Source organism: Chlorocebus sabaeus, chromosome 7 (genome assembly GCF_047675955.1).
Source record: "Chlorocebus sabaeus isolate Y175 chromosome 7, mChlSab1.0.hap1, whole genome shotgun sequence".
In the NCBI taxonomy this organism is placed as follows: Eukaryota; Metazoa; Chordata; class Mammalia; order Primates; family Cercopithecidae; genus Chlorocebus; species Chlorocebus sabaeus.
Window position 1 is genome coordinate 107,651,796 of NC_132910.1, and position 14,651 is coordinate 107,666,446.

The window sequence follows — 14,651 nt, forward strand, 5'->3', positions numbered from 1 at the left end:
TGTCACATATTTTAATACCTCCTCACTCAGGTACTGAAAGTCAAGTTTTGGCATGCAGTGTTTCTCTGTCTCTAACACTTCAGCGCTTGCATATTTCTTTCTCTAAAAAAATTAATTACACTTAATGCTATTCCATTAATTTGTACCCAGCAGAAAAGTGCCCTTTTAAAATTCAACCCTATCAGAATGTTATTCCATTGGGAAAAAAGGCACTTCCTCTTTAGCAATGCTGCACAAATTTAAAAACCCAATTTCAGAGGAGGTATTGAAAGCTGCCTGGGCTGATGTGGAGCCTTCTACATTTATGTCCAATTCCTAGCTCAGATTTTATGTTGGAATCTTAGATAATTGCTACCTCAATGTCTTTCCTATTATTTTTCCATAAAACAAAGTTTTTAGTATAAACCTTAGCTTTCTTAAGCAACCTGCCTTGGAAGAACCTAAGATAATTCACGTACTCCTTTAAAGCAAGAGATGACAGCCTTGATCTCTTGCCTGAATAATCACTTATGGTGAAGAAGCACAAGGAAAGGTATCAGCCAGGTATTTCCATAATGGCTTTTATTCACACTTACACAAAACCTGACTTAACTAGAGTGGTAACATCTATGCAGAGACAGGACCTTTGCCCTGGGGCCAAGACCCAAAGACATCTTGGAATTCCCCCCCTCAGTTTTCTGAGGCCTTTGGTGGCCTACATGTGGTCACATTGCAAAAAGCTGGGGGGGAAAAAAAAAGTATTAGTCCTTAGATTATTTGGAGGTGTTTTCTCCTCCAAACTTACTGTAGGAGTGCCTATGATATTTCAAATATTGTGCACAGATGGCATGATTTCAAACTAAAAGTGCTCTGAGTCTTTTGCATTCCAGAGTGACACATTCTGTAGATGTTTAATAGAAGACAGCCTATTCACTAGAAATACTTGCTTCCAATTTTATTCTCCTATTTCTTAGCATAAATTTTAGCCTTACAAGTTTCCATAAGAATACGATTCTGAAAATTTTGGCACTGACAAGAATGCTAAGATACATCATGGAACTACGTAATTTCGCTAATACTGACGAAATATGACGGATAAGAAAACTATTGACTGCATTCACATTTTTACTTTTTCTTAGACTCCAGGTGTTTTAAAAAAGCTTCTTATTTGGATTTGAATTTTAAGATTACTGTGTGGAGACACTACAGTTTAACCCTCAATATTCATCACCATTGTCGCTACTAAAAAAATATTGGTAAATTCTAATTAGTTCACCATTTTTTCAAAGTTACCAACGTATCTGTGACATCATAATCAACAGGAATAGTATGCAGGTGTTTTAATAGGAAAACAAAGATGGTTGGAAGAGATCTTAAATTTTCTGTTTCTTTCTCAATGATCTTTCTCCTATTTTCCAAACCAGTCAAGAGGCAGTCTGGCTTTAAAGAGAACTCTCTTCACTCTATATATGTGAGTTTTAATCTACAAAGTAGTAGTAATATTGCAATATGGGGATTAAATAATAATTTTTAAAAACCGTCATAAAGCACACTTATTTTAAACTATGTTTATTCTCTTCTGCCTGACTCAAGTATTTTTAAATTGATAACAATAAACATTTTCTTTCCAAAAGCTTAAAATATATATGCCTTTCAAAATTAACATCTTTAGAAGTATATAACACTAATCATACTTATCATTTAGCTTTGTTCTAAGATTATCAGAGGACATAAAAATGGAAAGTTATATATAAAATCAAAGTCATGTTATTTCAAAGTAATATTAAATAAATAAAAATACAATTATGTCATCTGAATTAGAGAGAGATGCAAAATTTGAAAAGCTCTAGTTTTAATGTTCAAAGCATTTAAATATATTAATAGCATTACTAAAATAGGTAAACAATTGTTGATTATGAGAATACTGATGAAAGTAGCATTTTCTCCAATGTGTGGATCATATGGTAAGTTGTTTGGAGACACCTGCCATGTTATTATGAATGAAGCAGGGTTGGCATCCTAGTGGCTACAACTAGACATTATATTAATGTTACAACAGAGTGCAAGATATGCTAAATAGCTCATCAATATTGAAACTGCCTTTGCAAAAATTGTAACTGTGAGAAGATTACAACAAGGAAAGGGCTCTGATTTAACCAATCCTCATCTTGCCTTTAACTTCCAAACTGCCCTTAGTCATTCCTAGACCAAGCTAACTTTGGGAGAAATTTAGTTTATAGCTTAAGTTTTAATACACCTTTCCCCAAACTCAACTGTCATTGTACTATGAATGAAACACTAAAAGGTTAGGAGGATGAGAGAAGCCTGAACTTCCTTAAGGTGTAGAAGTAAAGGATTATGAGCCATTATTCTCAAGGACAAGATATTTGCAACTTTCCCACTTACTCTTGCAGATAGCATCATTATTGTAGAACTTAAGATTGGTCTTTTAGATGTCTTTCCAGACGTTTGCATTTCTGATGACCAATAGCTCCACCCAGACTCTTAATGGGTCCTGTGGCCCCCACCCAGAAGCAGAGTCAGAGTAAAAGGACCGTTTTCCATGCCCCTATGACTGCATCCACAGCCAGTCAGCAGCACCCATTCCCTTGCCTGCCAAACTATCCTTGAAAAATCCTAGCCTCTGAATTTTGGGGAGGCTGATTTGAGTAACAATAAAGTTCCAGCCCCTGTTTAGCTGGCTCTATGTGCATTAAACTCTATCTCTCATGCAAGTCTCCTGTCTTGATAAATCAAGCTCTATCTGGGCACTTGACAAAACGAGCCCCCTGGAAGGTTACAGTATCAACCTCTATGTATGCCTTTCTTGCATTAAAAGTAAACACAATATTAGCATAATCATGCAAAGCATCTCCTACTAGAGTTTATTTTATCTGCCATAGGAGGGAAATGGAGAGTTCTTCCTTGGAAGCCATTTACAGAGCATGGCACTTGGCACATACTATGTCCTTAATATACTTGTGCAGTGTTTCGAATATTGTATTAATCAAATATAAAGTAAATCTTTAATATGAACATCATACGAATTCCACTAATAAAGAAAAAATGCAAAGACGGTAATTGTGGCTCTGTTCTCTTCTGAAATTATTAATTCTAAAGGTATTTCAAAATGCATAATCCCTTGTGAAAGGAAAATAAAAACTCAGAACCCCAACTCACTATGCCAAAAGCAAAAAAAATTAAGCTGAAACCTCAGTCACACAAGATGCTGCTTTTCCTTTTGTTCCTAAGTAGATAGGGACAGATAAAAGGCAAAATATCTCCACAGGTGGGTAGCTACTCTATGTTCACCCTATGTTACACAAAAAGTCAAATTAGTGAGCCCGAGAGGAATACAAAATTGTCTATTTTCCTACCTGCTCCTTTTTTCTTGCAACATGTGGTTAAAATATCCTCCCTCTTTCCCCTCTAGCCCACCTTTTCCCTTTAAATACTGAAGCCCTCAACTTCATTGTTGGAGAAAGGCATGGGCCACAGACTGTTTTCGTGATTCTGTATTGTTTTCTTCTGGGTATATCCTTAACTTTGGCAACATAAACTTCTAAATTGATTGAGATCTATCTCACACACTTTTTGGTTTACACCCTTAAGGCCAAAGAAAATCAGAAGAGAGTCAACAGCAATAAAATTCCAAAAACTAAAAAGGAGGTGGATGTGTCGTTACTGGATTGGTGGGCTTTGCAAAATTTGGTAGGGGCACAGTCAAGAAGTAATCAAATATACATAAAAGAACAATAAAAGAACAACTGAAAATCTGTTAACGAAACTATCATATACCCTAAATCTGGTTTTCTCTTGGCAGAAGACTGACAGTTCTGATTTGTTCTGTGGAAAACCCAAGCAGAGTTGAGGGTATGGAGAAGGTAGAGTAGAAACCTATACACACACACACACACACACGTATATATATGTATATATACACACACACATTTTACATATATAAAAACTTACATATATTAGATGTATACAATGCCGAATATCTCGTTGTTAATCAACTCAGCTCCTAGTTCAGAAAACTGGTACCCAGTATTTATACTCTTAGAAAAGAGATCAGAGGAATCAGAGTGTTTTCAAGAAACTGACTGAGCCAGCATGCAATACAGTAAAAACAATAGTGGGCAAGCCCATCCACATGCACACAATGTCCAATCGACTTTTAAGTGGCCAGCTTAAATTCTAGACTTAATCAGTATTCATTTAAGTTTGAGGGTTAATACTTGGAGCATTTTAAGTTATGCAAGACTGCAAAAGTTTTATCTCTGATGCTCCATTTTCTCAGTATATTCATGGAAGTTTTACTCTCTTCACAAACAAGGAAGTAAATTGAGACACAGGAAGACAAAAGATCCACTAAACAGAGGGTCTAATGCAAGGAAATGTCAAAAGGAATGGTCAGGATGATGGCAGAAGGAGATTGCAAGGATGACGCTGTGCAGCCATTCTAAAGGGTGAGCAGTCCACATTGGAGCAGGCCAGATGGTTGCAGCAAAGATTTCTTCAAGAAGACGAAATTGTTAGAAAACCAAGTATGTCTGATTGTACCGAGAAGAGATTTACACAATCTGAGGAACAGTTTCAGGATGAATCAGTGATGAATAGAAAAGCTATACAAACCAAAAAATAATTCCAAGGGAACATAAAAAGAATAGAAACAGAAACAGAAATGTAGTCATGGTATACAGTTCATGGCTCAGCTGTGAAAAATGACTACAGAGCCACCATAATGTACACAATGAATTTGGATTTGATATAATCAGGATATAATAGAGGATGGGGTGCTGGGAAGTATCTGTATGTGTGGTAAAGGCAGGAGGGTGAAAGAAAGTGAAAGATGGCTTCATCTTCCAGTGAGAAATCGACAGGTAATTTGTAAAAGAGTGAAGAAGTAGATATAAAAACATGTTAAATAGAGTCGTAGAGGTAAATTCTAAAAAGTCAGTTCAAAAAATTGGAAGTGCCTGCCTACAAAAGGCAAAAAAGTCATTTAGGAAGGGGAAAGTGGTATGAACTGCTATTTTTGTAATAAATGTAAGAGAAATATTTGCCATTTAGAAATAGGTGCAAAATTAATGACAAAATTAAATGTAAAAAAATATAGAAAATGGAAGATATTTCTTGACAACTGGAAATGTCTTATTTTACTAACAGTGTCTAATGTTGTAGAATGAATGAATATCTATTCTAGAATTGTTCTTCAATGCTGGAACTATGTCATCTGTGATTTATCAAACAAGTTTAGTGTTGAACAGAAAAGAAGGCAGAGGACAATCTTGCATAGTTCCATGGGTAACAGCCACTGAGAGCTGATAAAATTGATAGTCTTTAATATATTGCTTGGAAGAGCTGGTACAATACATACAAGTGCTAAAAACTGAAATATATCTACCTAACTTTATGGGAAAGTCCCACTCTTTTTGCAACCCTGAAAAATAAAGAGAACACATGTATTAAATATGCAGAGTTTCCCATCTATTCATATAAAATTCATTTGTTTGAATATAAAAAATTCACTAAAATCTTGAAATAAAAGTAACTGTAAAACATAAATAAATAAATAAAATCTGTTAATGTAGGCAAGTTGAAAAAAAAGCAAATGTATTCTGATCAAACTACAGTTTAGAGCAACTGAATCTCCAAGCATATCTGATGAAAATACAGATAACTGAGCATCACCCCAGACTAAGAAAATGAGGATCCCTGACTAATCTGATAACAAGTATTTTTAATAAGCTCTTGAGAGATTTTTATAATGCATTTGAGAAAAAATTTATACTGAACAGCTCCTGGAGTTTTTGTTTGATTGCTTATTGATTTTTTTCTTTAATCTAAGGGTTATGACATCCCTCTGCTCTCCACATTCCCATCTTCCTTCTCAAAATCTTTCCAAACCACTCAACATGACAGTCACATTCTGTATTTTTACAGGTATGTATTTTTTTCCTCCAAAATGAGGTAAGTTATCAGAGACCAAGAGTGATATTATATACATCTTTGAATTTTCTCAACAAATATCTGATCAATTAAGGTATTTAGAGTGGTGAATGGGTGGGAATATTGAAGAAAAACTATGTAATTTGTAATTTTAACTTGCACCATACTTATTTCTAGAAAACAACTCTTTCCATCAGGTTTAGATGGAAAGAGTTGTGAGGTTGCCATTTTATCTCCAAGCTTTTAAATCCTTGTGGCTTAAGCTATAAAATATGAATCAATCAAACCTCAAGCTTTCAATTAGTCTACGATTTTATTTACAACCCTCTTATAAAATGACTTACAATAATCTGTCTGCCATTTACCATTCCTACATAGTGCTGATTGCCTTTTTCTTTCTAACTACAAATCATAGCATCTGTGAAATTCTTTCTTAGACAGCAAGAAATTAACTGGAACAAAAGGAATCAGTAGAAATGAAACAGAGACACCATGATCATCATATGAAAGAGAGCATTGTGCCCATGGAGTAGAAGTAGAATTGAAAAATACATTAAGCAATTCTTAGCCAAGTAGGAGTTTAGTCTCTATAGCAATTATATAATTTCCTAGATGCAATGAAATACTGTCATCTCAAGACTCCTTGCATAAATATACAAGTATATTGTATATTTTAATAAAAATCTAATCATTCAACAAGTGCTTCAGACTACAGTATAGATAAACAGTACTTGAAATACTTCTTCCAGTCTCTAAATACAAAAAAATTCTAAGAATCCAAATTTTCTCTTAATTCTCCTTGAGGTAAATACAAATCTATTTTTAAGTAAGTTTTCAAAAAAAGGTTGACTTATTAGAATTGGTTTAACAATAGGGGAATGCAATGCAGTAAGTTATGAAAATTTAACATTTTAAAAAATCTTGAGCACATCCTGCCACTAAGGTTTTTTTCTGTAGGATTGGTGTTATTATACTGCTCTAAGTATTTTTATTCCAGGCATGCTGCTTTTTTCCCTAGGAAAGAAAGTGAATTAATGTATTTGAAGCCTTGGTTTGAGAGTTGGTTGGATTTTTTCTTAACTTGAACATAAAAGCAAATTTGGCTTTCAGTTAAGACTTTTCTTGACATGATATTAACAGTGAAATTACCTACTGGCATATGTCAGAAGAGATGAAAAAAAAAATCCTCCCTCCTCTTCTCCCCCTCTCACTTCAATATTCACTGTGCCGCTTTGTTCACCGTATCCTGCATAATTAATAACCACTTTGGCAATCAGTCATGCATTCCTTAATAGCACCTCAGGCATCAAGTGTCCTTCTAACCCCTCCCCACAGAAACCCTACACCCTTCTACAGGGCATGCTGGCCAGTACGCCCACTGAACTCTGGATAAGTCATTTACAAAATCACCATTAAGAAAAACACACAGTTGCGGTTATAATGTGGCTATAATACTTACATACTATTCTATATTATTATTTAATCTTTGTATGTAATTTAATAACAAGAATAAACAAGATTCAATATCCAAACAAGTATCATTGATTATACATAGCTTTTTAAAATGTAAAATCATACAAGTGATAGAACAAATTAGGAGGCAACTTAAAAGAAGATGAGGTTCACTGAAGTGCGTGAGTTAAAGTACTCTTCAGTTCATCCATCCCTTGCCCATCTTATCAGGCAAAGAAAAAGAGGGTAAATATACATCGACTCAATTTGTATAGTGGCTATAACTTCTATTTCTCTTAATCTAAACTGATATATTCATTAAATGGAAACAAGTAAATAAATTATTGTAAACATTATCATTACTTTGGATCAGAAACCTTAGACTAAGAGACTGAAAAATATAACATTCAATAAAACCATTTAAGAAAAATCAGTGGTAATCATTTTTCATAATGTTAACCAAATTGGAGGGAGAATAAGAAAATCCTCAAATCTCATAGACATTAAAAAAACAACAAATAGCATTGTACTCAAGAAGAATAGTTCTGAGTATAAGACTAAAATAACTAAAAATTCAGATTTAGATTTGTATATTTCACTTAAAAATAGGTATGGTTTAATTGAAGCAGTTTTCTGACCAAAACAATATGTAGTACTTTTTAGAACTGAGAAATGAAACTTTTAATAAGGTCTTTTGATTCTGGAGGAAAAGTTATTATTTCAGCCTTTTTAGGTTTCTTAACATTTTAAATAATGGTGCTTATGCTACAGTACACAGAGTAAAACATATATAATCTATTATAAATTACTCCAAAATTAAACAAGAAATTTTCCTTTCTTTCTAAAAGATCTGAAATGTGTTCTGGGCTCTCACTGTGTGTGGCCTCCAAACAGAAACAAGCTTGCACTGTTTTATTTCAGTTTTGCTTCATTTCTTCCCAAACAATCTCTCACTGCTAATCTACCAGGTCTTTTTTTTTTCTCTCTTTTAGCAGAAAGAGAAAAAAAAAAAATCAAAGACATTAACTCCTTAGGCACAACTATAAAAGTTGAACACTGTATGTATCATTCGGCATCAATTTGCATGGATTTATTTTTTATTAGTTATTAATGGAGCATGACTGGAGAATAATATTTCCATAAATTCTCTAAAATATCATTGAAATGCTATAATTTTAAAATTATGTGACATTCTAGTATTACTGTTTTAAAAAGCTACAATTAACTATAACCTCAAGTAAATACCGTATGCTACAGTTATTTCTAAAACTATGTTTAGTTTATAATACCAAATGAAAAAATGGAGAGAAAAATTTTATTTATGTCTTATTGTAAAGTACCTGTGAATCAAGAAAATGATATGGAAATCCTAACAAAAGGAAAGTACTGATATTCATAGTAAATATGTAAAATCTTTAAATATTAGAACAGCATCACTTTATTTAAACGAACAAGTCATCTCTTATTTAACTATATACTCTATTATTCATAAACTGAGGAAAAGAAGAGTGGGTAAATCATCTTACAAGGGTGAACATAATTTTTAATGGCAACCTATGTGGCAAAAACTGTTTCTGAAAATTCTAACTAATGTATTAAAACTGCCTCTAAGACACATGGTAATCAGAACCAAGGAGTCTTAAATGTTGACCAGAACCAGATATCCATTTATATTCCCAAAGAAGGCTACAGGGCTATCTCTTTACCTGTGAAATACAAAGAATTTTAAAATAAACTTTACCCATAATTTGTCATAGGAAAAAATGTGATTAAACTCACTTAAAATTTTTTCTGTATATTAATGTATGCAAAATATTCATTGGGTTGATTATAAAAAGCAGATGTTAACTGTATATACTAATGTTTATAAAATCACTAGCATGCACTAAATTCTTTAACTTCAGTGGATGTCCCACTAATTCCCACTCCTCACTGCCTCCCCTAAAAAGAAAACCAGGGCAATTCTTTAACTAATGCAAGAATGTGTCTTTGGTAATATAGCCTAATATATTAGGAGAGCAGAATATCTGGTGTCATTACTCTGAGTCTACTGCTTTTCAGTTTATGAATTATCTCTGTTGTGTGACAGGAACAAAGGTGACATATAATAAATAGGAAGGTACTATAGCTCTCTGTGGGTTTTAGACAACTCTGAGATGAAATGACTGAATTTCTATGAAATCTTAATGAGCAGCTACAATGTGAATGGCACTGGGCTAGGCACTCCTGACAAACCCCAATGCAGAAAGTTAATTGTCTATTATAAACTAGTAGTTAATATTATTTTTATTATTACAAAGAAATCATTGTGGCCAGTGGAACCTATAGTGGAATTTTGCAGAGGTAGGTTTCTAATCAATGAGACCACTGCCTCTGGGGAACTGAGTGTGCTGATATGAAGTTTATCCAGAGCAAAAAGAAAAATAAAAGCATCAGAGATCATCCAGGAGCTTGGAGGGACCCGAGCAAATGCCTCAAGAACTTTTAAGTCGGCTGTCCAAGAGGCACACTTTCTTGCTTTAGGCTTTCATTAATCTGATACATAGATAAGATTGATGGATTGCACCCTGTTAGTAAAGTGTGGGTAGTGGAGGCGGTGCATGGAGGGAGGAGTGTAATTTAGGAGTACACAATGGTAATTCAAAACATTCTGCAAGGCTCCACAGCATAACCACTTGTCAAATTCTAACTCATCAGATCTCACCCTTCTGCAGACAGTTTATTAAGAGTAGAATGAATGTGGCTGTAAGTAGAGAGATGAATGGATATATGGAACCAAGGCAAAGGACAGGTGAAGAAATGGCAGGTTAATTGTCAAAGTAAATTTAAACACAGAAAAACCAAAGCTTGTGAGATTGTAAAATTCATAGAATTTCTCCAGAAAGCAATCTTAAAAATTAAAATCACCAAGTTATACTTATTAGGCACTGTAGGGCCCTATCTTCATGCTCTCCTGTTTTTTCCAGTCCAAAAGCCTATTGTTTTCCTAAACGTAGTTTAACTACAAGAACTCCTATGCCTTTTCTCCCCACGTATCTCCATTATCTATGGCCCAGTATAGGTCAACGTAGTTGCCACACAAAGCCTGGCTCAATAGAGGCCAGGAGAGTCGACAATAGCCCACTGAAGTCCATACTGACAATTTACCAATTCATTTCAACAATCATTTAAAAATGTGGTGAATTCACTTCCAACAATGGAACCAATGACATACATTTGGCCTAAAGTCTCCCAGGTGTGGTGTCTGGTCTCAGTCACAGAGAATCTCTGACATTAGGTCAACCCTGGTGACAAGGCCTTTCTTAGCCAAGAGGATGGATGGCACCTTCAATCAACCATTGGGTTCTTACTTCATCACAAGGCTCATGAATCTGACAACATTCACACACATAGAGTAAATCCTCTATTAGTTAAGCTGGGTGACTGAATTGCATGATCAACTCAGCATTCAAGTATTTATTGAGAGACTATTATGTGCTCAGATCTGAGCTAGCTACTATAAATACCATACATACACTATGTCCACTATGTGTATGTGTAGTACATACATATAGTATGCATTTATCTTTACATATTTGATTTAATGCATATAACTCCTTGGGTTACAAAACCAGAAAATCTATGTAGTCATAAAATCAGAAAAAAAAAAAACCCTTTAGTGGTGATATTTATACATTTTAGCTTTTGTGTTTTATTCCATAGGAGGACAGTAGATTGCTATTTATACACATTTAAATTAATATAATATGGAGAGAAGTTCATTTAAAATAGAAATAATATCCTTAATTTAAAGTTATTTTGTCACATGTTTGGGATGAATAAAAACCTTTGCTCTCACAAAGACTTGCTAGTGTGTTTTTTACTACAATTTAATATATTACATATTTAAATATTTGAGAAATATTTCACTTTGTGAAAGTGTACCCATAGCCCTCAAGGCCACCCTAGCCTAAAAAATATTTAACTCACTAAGTTCTGTGAAACAAGATACTGTAAAAATATATTAAATAGATTCTTAGTGGCTTTAATCAAGCAAATAATCGGTATTAAACTATTAGCTAATAAAAACATACATTTTTGTCTACCACTAACATTTTTTATTTATAGGTAGAATTGTTTGTTACATTTTATTAAATTTAAATTTAAAAATATTAAAGTATTATATTGAACTTTAAAAAATTTTGGAAAGCCTGTAATCGCAGCACTTTGGGAGGCCGAGGTCATGAGGATCACGAGGTCAGGAGATCGAGAACATCCTGGCTAACACGGTGAAACCCCATCTCTACTAAAAAATACAAAAAACTAGCCGGGCGAGGTGGCGGGCGCCTGTAGTCCCAGCTACTCGGGAGGCTGAGGCAGGAGAATGGCATGAACCTGGGAGGCGGAGTTTGCAGTGAGCTGAGATCTGGCCACTGCACTCCAGCCTGGGCGACAGAGCGAGACTCTATCTCAAAAAAAGAAAAAAAAAAAATTGGAAAGTAACAAAGAAAATGGTACAGAATATATACTGGCAAAAAGTAATTCAGAATGGAATACAATTCGGGATATCTTAAATAATCTACATAAGAAAACTGACCAAAATTCAAAACTTATACACAAGTTATGACATTTATAACATACTTCAGAGATTTCTCCTTTAACTTCAACAATACATGATAAATGATTCTACTATTACTAAATGAATAAATTATTTTCAAAATTCAGTTTGCATTTTATTGTTTCTTTTTAGCTATACCCTTAACTAATACTTAAATTTTCTTTATTTAATCAGTTGCCTAGATAATATTTCATAGATTCCTGAGCAATCAAAAAGGGAAATTTCTGCTTAACAACACAATATAAATATAATATAAAATGGTAAATATTGATTTTATATTTTCTAATTTGCCTAATCAATTGCTGGCTTGGCATATACATAAAAAAGAAATCCCAGCTAGGTTCGTTTTCTGATTTTTTTTTCTGATTCTCATATGTAAGAGGAGAAAAATAAAAATAAACAAAGAGCTGATCGAGTTAAATAAGGGGATCTCAAAGTGGTACTTACTGGCATGACAATGTTGTAGTGGATGCAGAACCCTGGTTCAGAAGGAAAATATTCATCAGATACAAATCTTATCCTAATTTGATTTCCTTTAGAAATCTGTTTTCCTGGTACAGTACCAGAACCACACCAGCGCCCTAATATAGTTCCATCACTGGGTTCCTCAACTTCTACAAAATCATACCTGCAAAAAGACAAAGGGGAAGAGACATCATTTCATAATCTGTTATTCTGGCAATTACAAGTTTCCTATCTGTGAATGCTATGACTTCATGGACCACGGAAATGAGTTAATCTAAAATTAAACTGGGAGCATACAATTAAGTACTCTAAAGAAGAGACACAACTGAAAATGAGTCCCAAGTTAAAGAAATAAGAGTCTATTTGGAGTCCTTAGTTTTTCTCTTCACAAATTCCAAATTCACTAACTAACTATCCTAAAACTTAAACATTTTGTAAGGAGCAACCATATCTGACATTCAATTCATGAATTATTGAATATAATTTTCATTTGGACATGACACTGTGACTCCACCCTTAATTCCTATTATTACTTTATTTTCTGAGAGTAACTCTTTCATCCAGCCAGGGGCCTTGGCTCTCTTTCCCCATCTGTGGGGAGCTTTCCTAGAGCTACTTCATTGTATACGTATCTTTCGTACCTCACTTGGTACCGTTCTTGCTTTCTGTGACCTTCCTGGGTGTTCTCAGCTTACTGTCATCTTTCTCTTTTTGATAAACACATATTTCTAACTAACCACATATGTGTATAAGTGATCCATCTTCTTAGGCTGTTAATCCTTGAAGAAAGGAACCAGTTCTTACATATTTCTATTTTATATTTCCCTACACACAGTATCTTAAACAGAGGAATAAGTGATTGTTTTAAACACGTGTCAACTTTTGGTTTGGAAGGTTTGGATCAGTGGTGCTCACTGAGACCAGTGCTGCCCCATGACAGAGTGCTTCGGAAATCTGTAGAAACATTTCAGGTTGTCTCAATGATTGGGGGTGAGAAGGGCGTGATAGAAATGTAGCAGGTAAGGTCCACAAAAGCTCAACACTGGAAAGTTCTGAAAATGAGTATTTGCCCCATGTCCTCCATGCCTTTCAAATATTTCACTGGACATTTCATGCAGGTGCAATTTCTACTACGGGTCATCTAAGTTTGGAAACTTACGTCATCTCATGTATAAACGCATATATATTTTGCACTGTTTTAGGTAAGGTAAATTTTCAAGAAAGTCAACTATAGAGTAAGTTGAGAGAATTTTCTGTATTTTGTTTATAACTTTACTAAGAGTTACTCACTTGGAAAAACATGTCACTAACAGGAATGCTGGTTATACTATTTTCATTCCAACTAAAACAAACATATTCCTATTAGTCTATATTCATAGCTGTTATTCACAATGAGTCTACTTAAAAGATGCTGACATCTTCCTTTATTTTTCTAGGGTAATTGTTACTGTTCATTTATATACTGAAACACGTTATTTTAAAATAAATTACTTTGTTATAGATTTATATAACATGCAGGCAATATATTTATTTTTAAAACAATTTTGCATATAGATAGATAATTGCTTTTATGAATTGCATTTCAGAATACTAAACAGGGCATTGCAAAACTTTTGTTAAAAGGAAGTCTGACACGGTTGTAAACCACCGATAGATTTTTTTCAAAATTTTAAGTTCAGTAGATACCAGACTACCAAAAATACTACATTTTATGTAGTATTAAACATACAAAAGAACAAGTTGCTGAAAAAAGACAAAGTGTATAATGAAACAATCATACTTATAAATCTGAAGTATCCAGAACTCTCTTATGGCATGGAACTTAAACTACTTCAGCTCCATTTTCCTCACTGGCAAACTGGGAAAACTGCTACCTAACTCAGAGATATGTGAAGACAGGAAAAATGGGACAGCACATGTGCAGCACCTAAAACACTGTTTGCACAGAGTTGCCACTCAAGAAAGTTTGTCTCCCATCTCCGTCCTGCACCCCTCCCACATCTGCACAACTACCTTTTAACATAACGTTGGAAGTTTAAAAGCAGTGAATAAGAAAACACAAAGACAAAGAGAAGATATGATTTTGCTACATCACATGAGAAGTCCAGGGTTCTAAGTTACATATACATAAGCCAGACAGTATAACCATTCCAGGAGTTTTAGCGTATGTGTGTGTGGGATGTGGAAGGGTTGGACGGTGTGTGTG

The 14,651-nt window shown here is 34.1% G+C and overlaps 1 protein-coding gene across 3 annotated transcripts in view; it reads right to left on the bottom strand.

The window, feature by feature from the left end:
- Positions 1-14,651, bottom strand: part of PDGFC (platelet derived growth factor C) — a 217,571-nt gene that overhangs the window by 37,260 nt on the left and 165,660 nt on the right. For all 3 annotated transcript variants that reach the window (XM_008000092.3, XM_037993205.2, XM_073017687.1), the window contains one exon: positions 12,428-12,608. In XM_008000092.3, the coding sequence (XP_007998283.1) occupies positions 12,428-12,608 (181 nt within the window). The remainder of the gene's footprint in view (positions 1-12,427; positions 12,609-14,651) is intronic.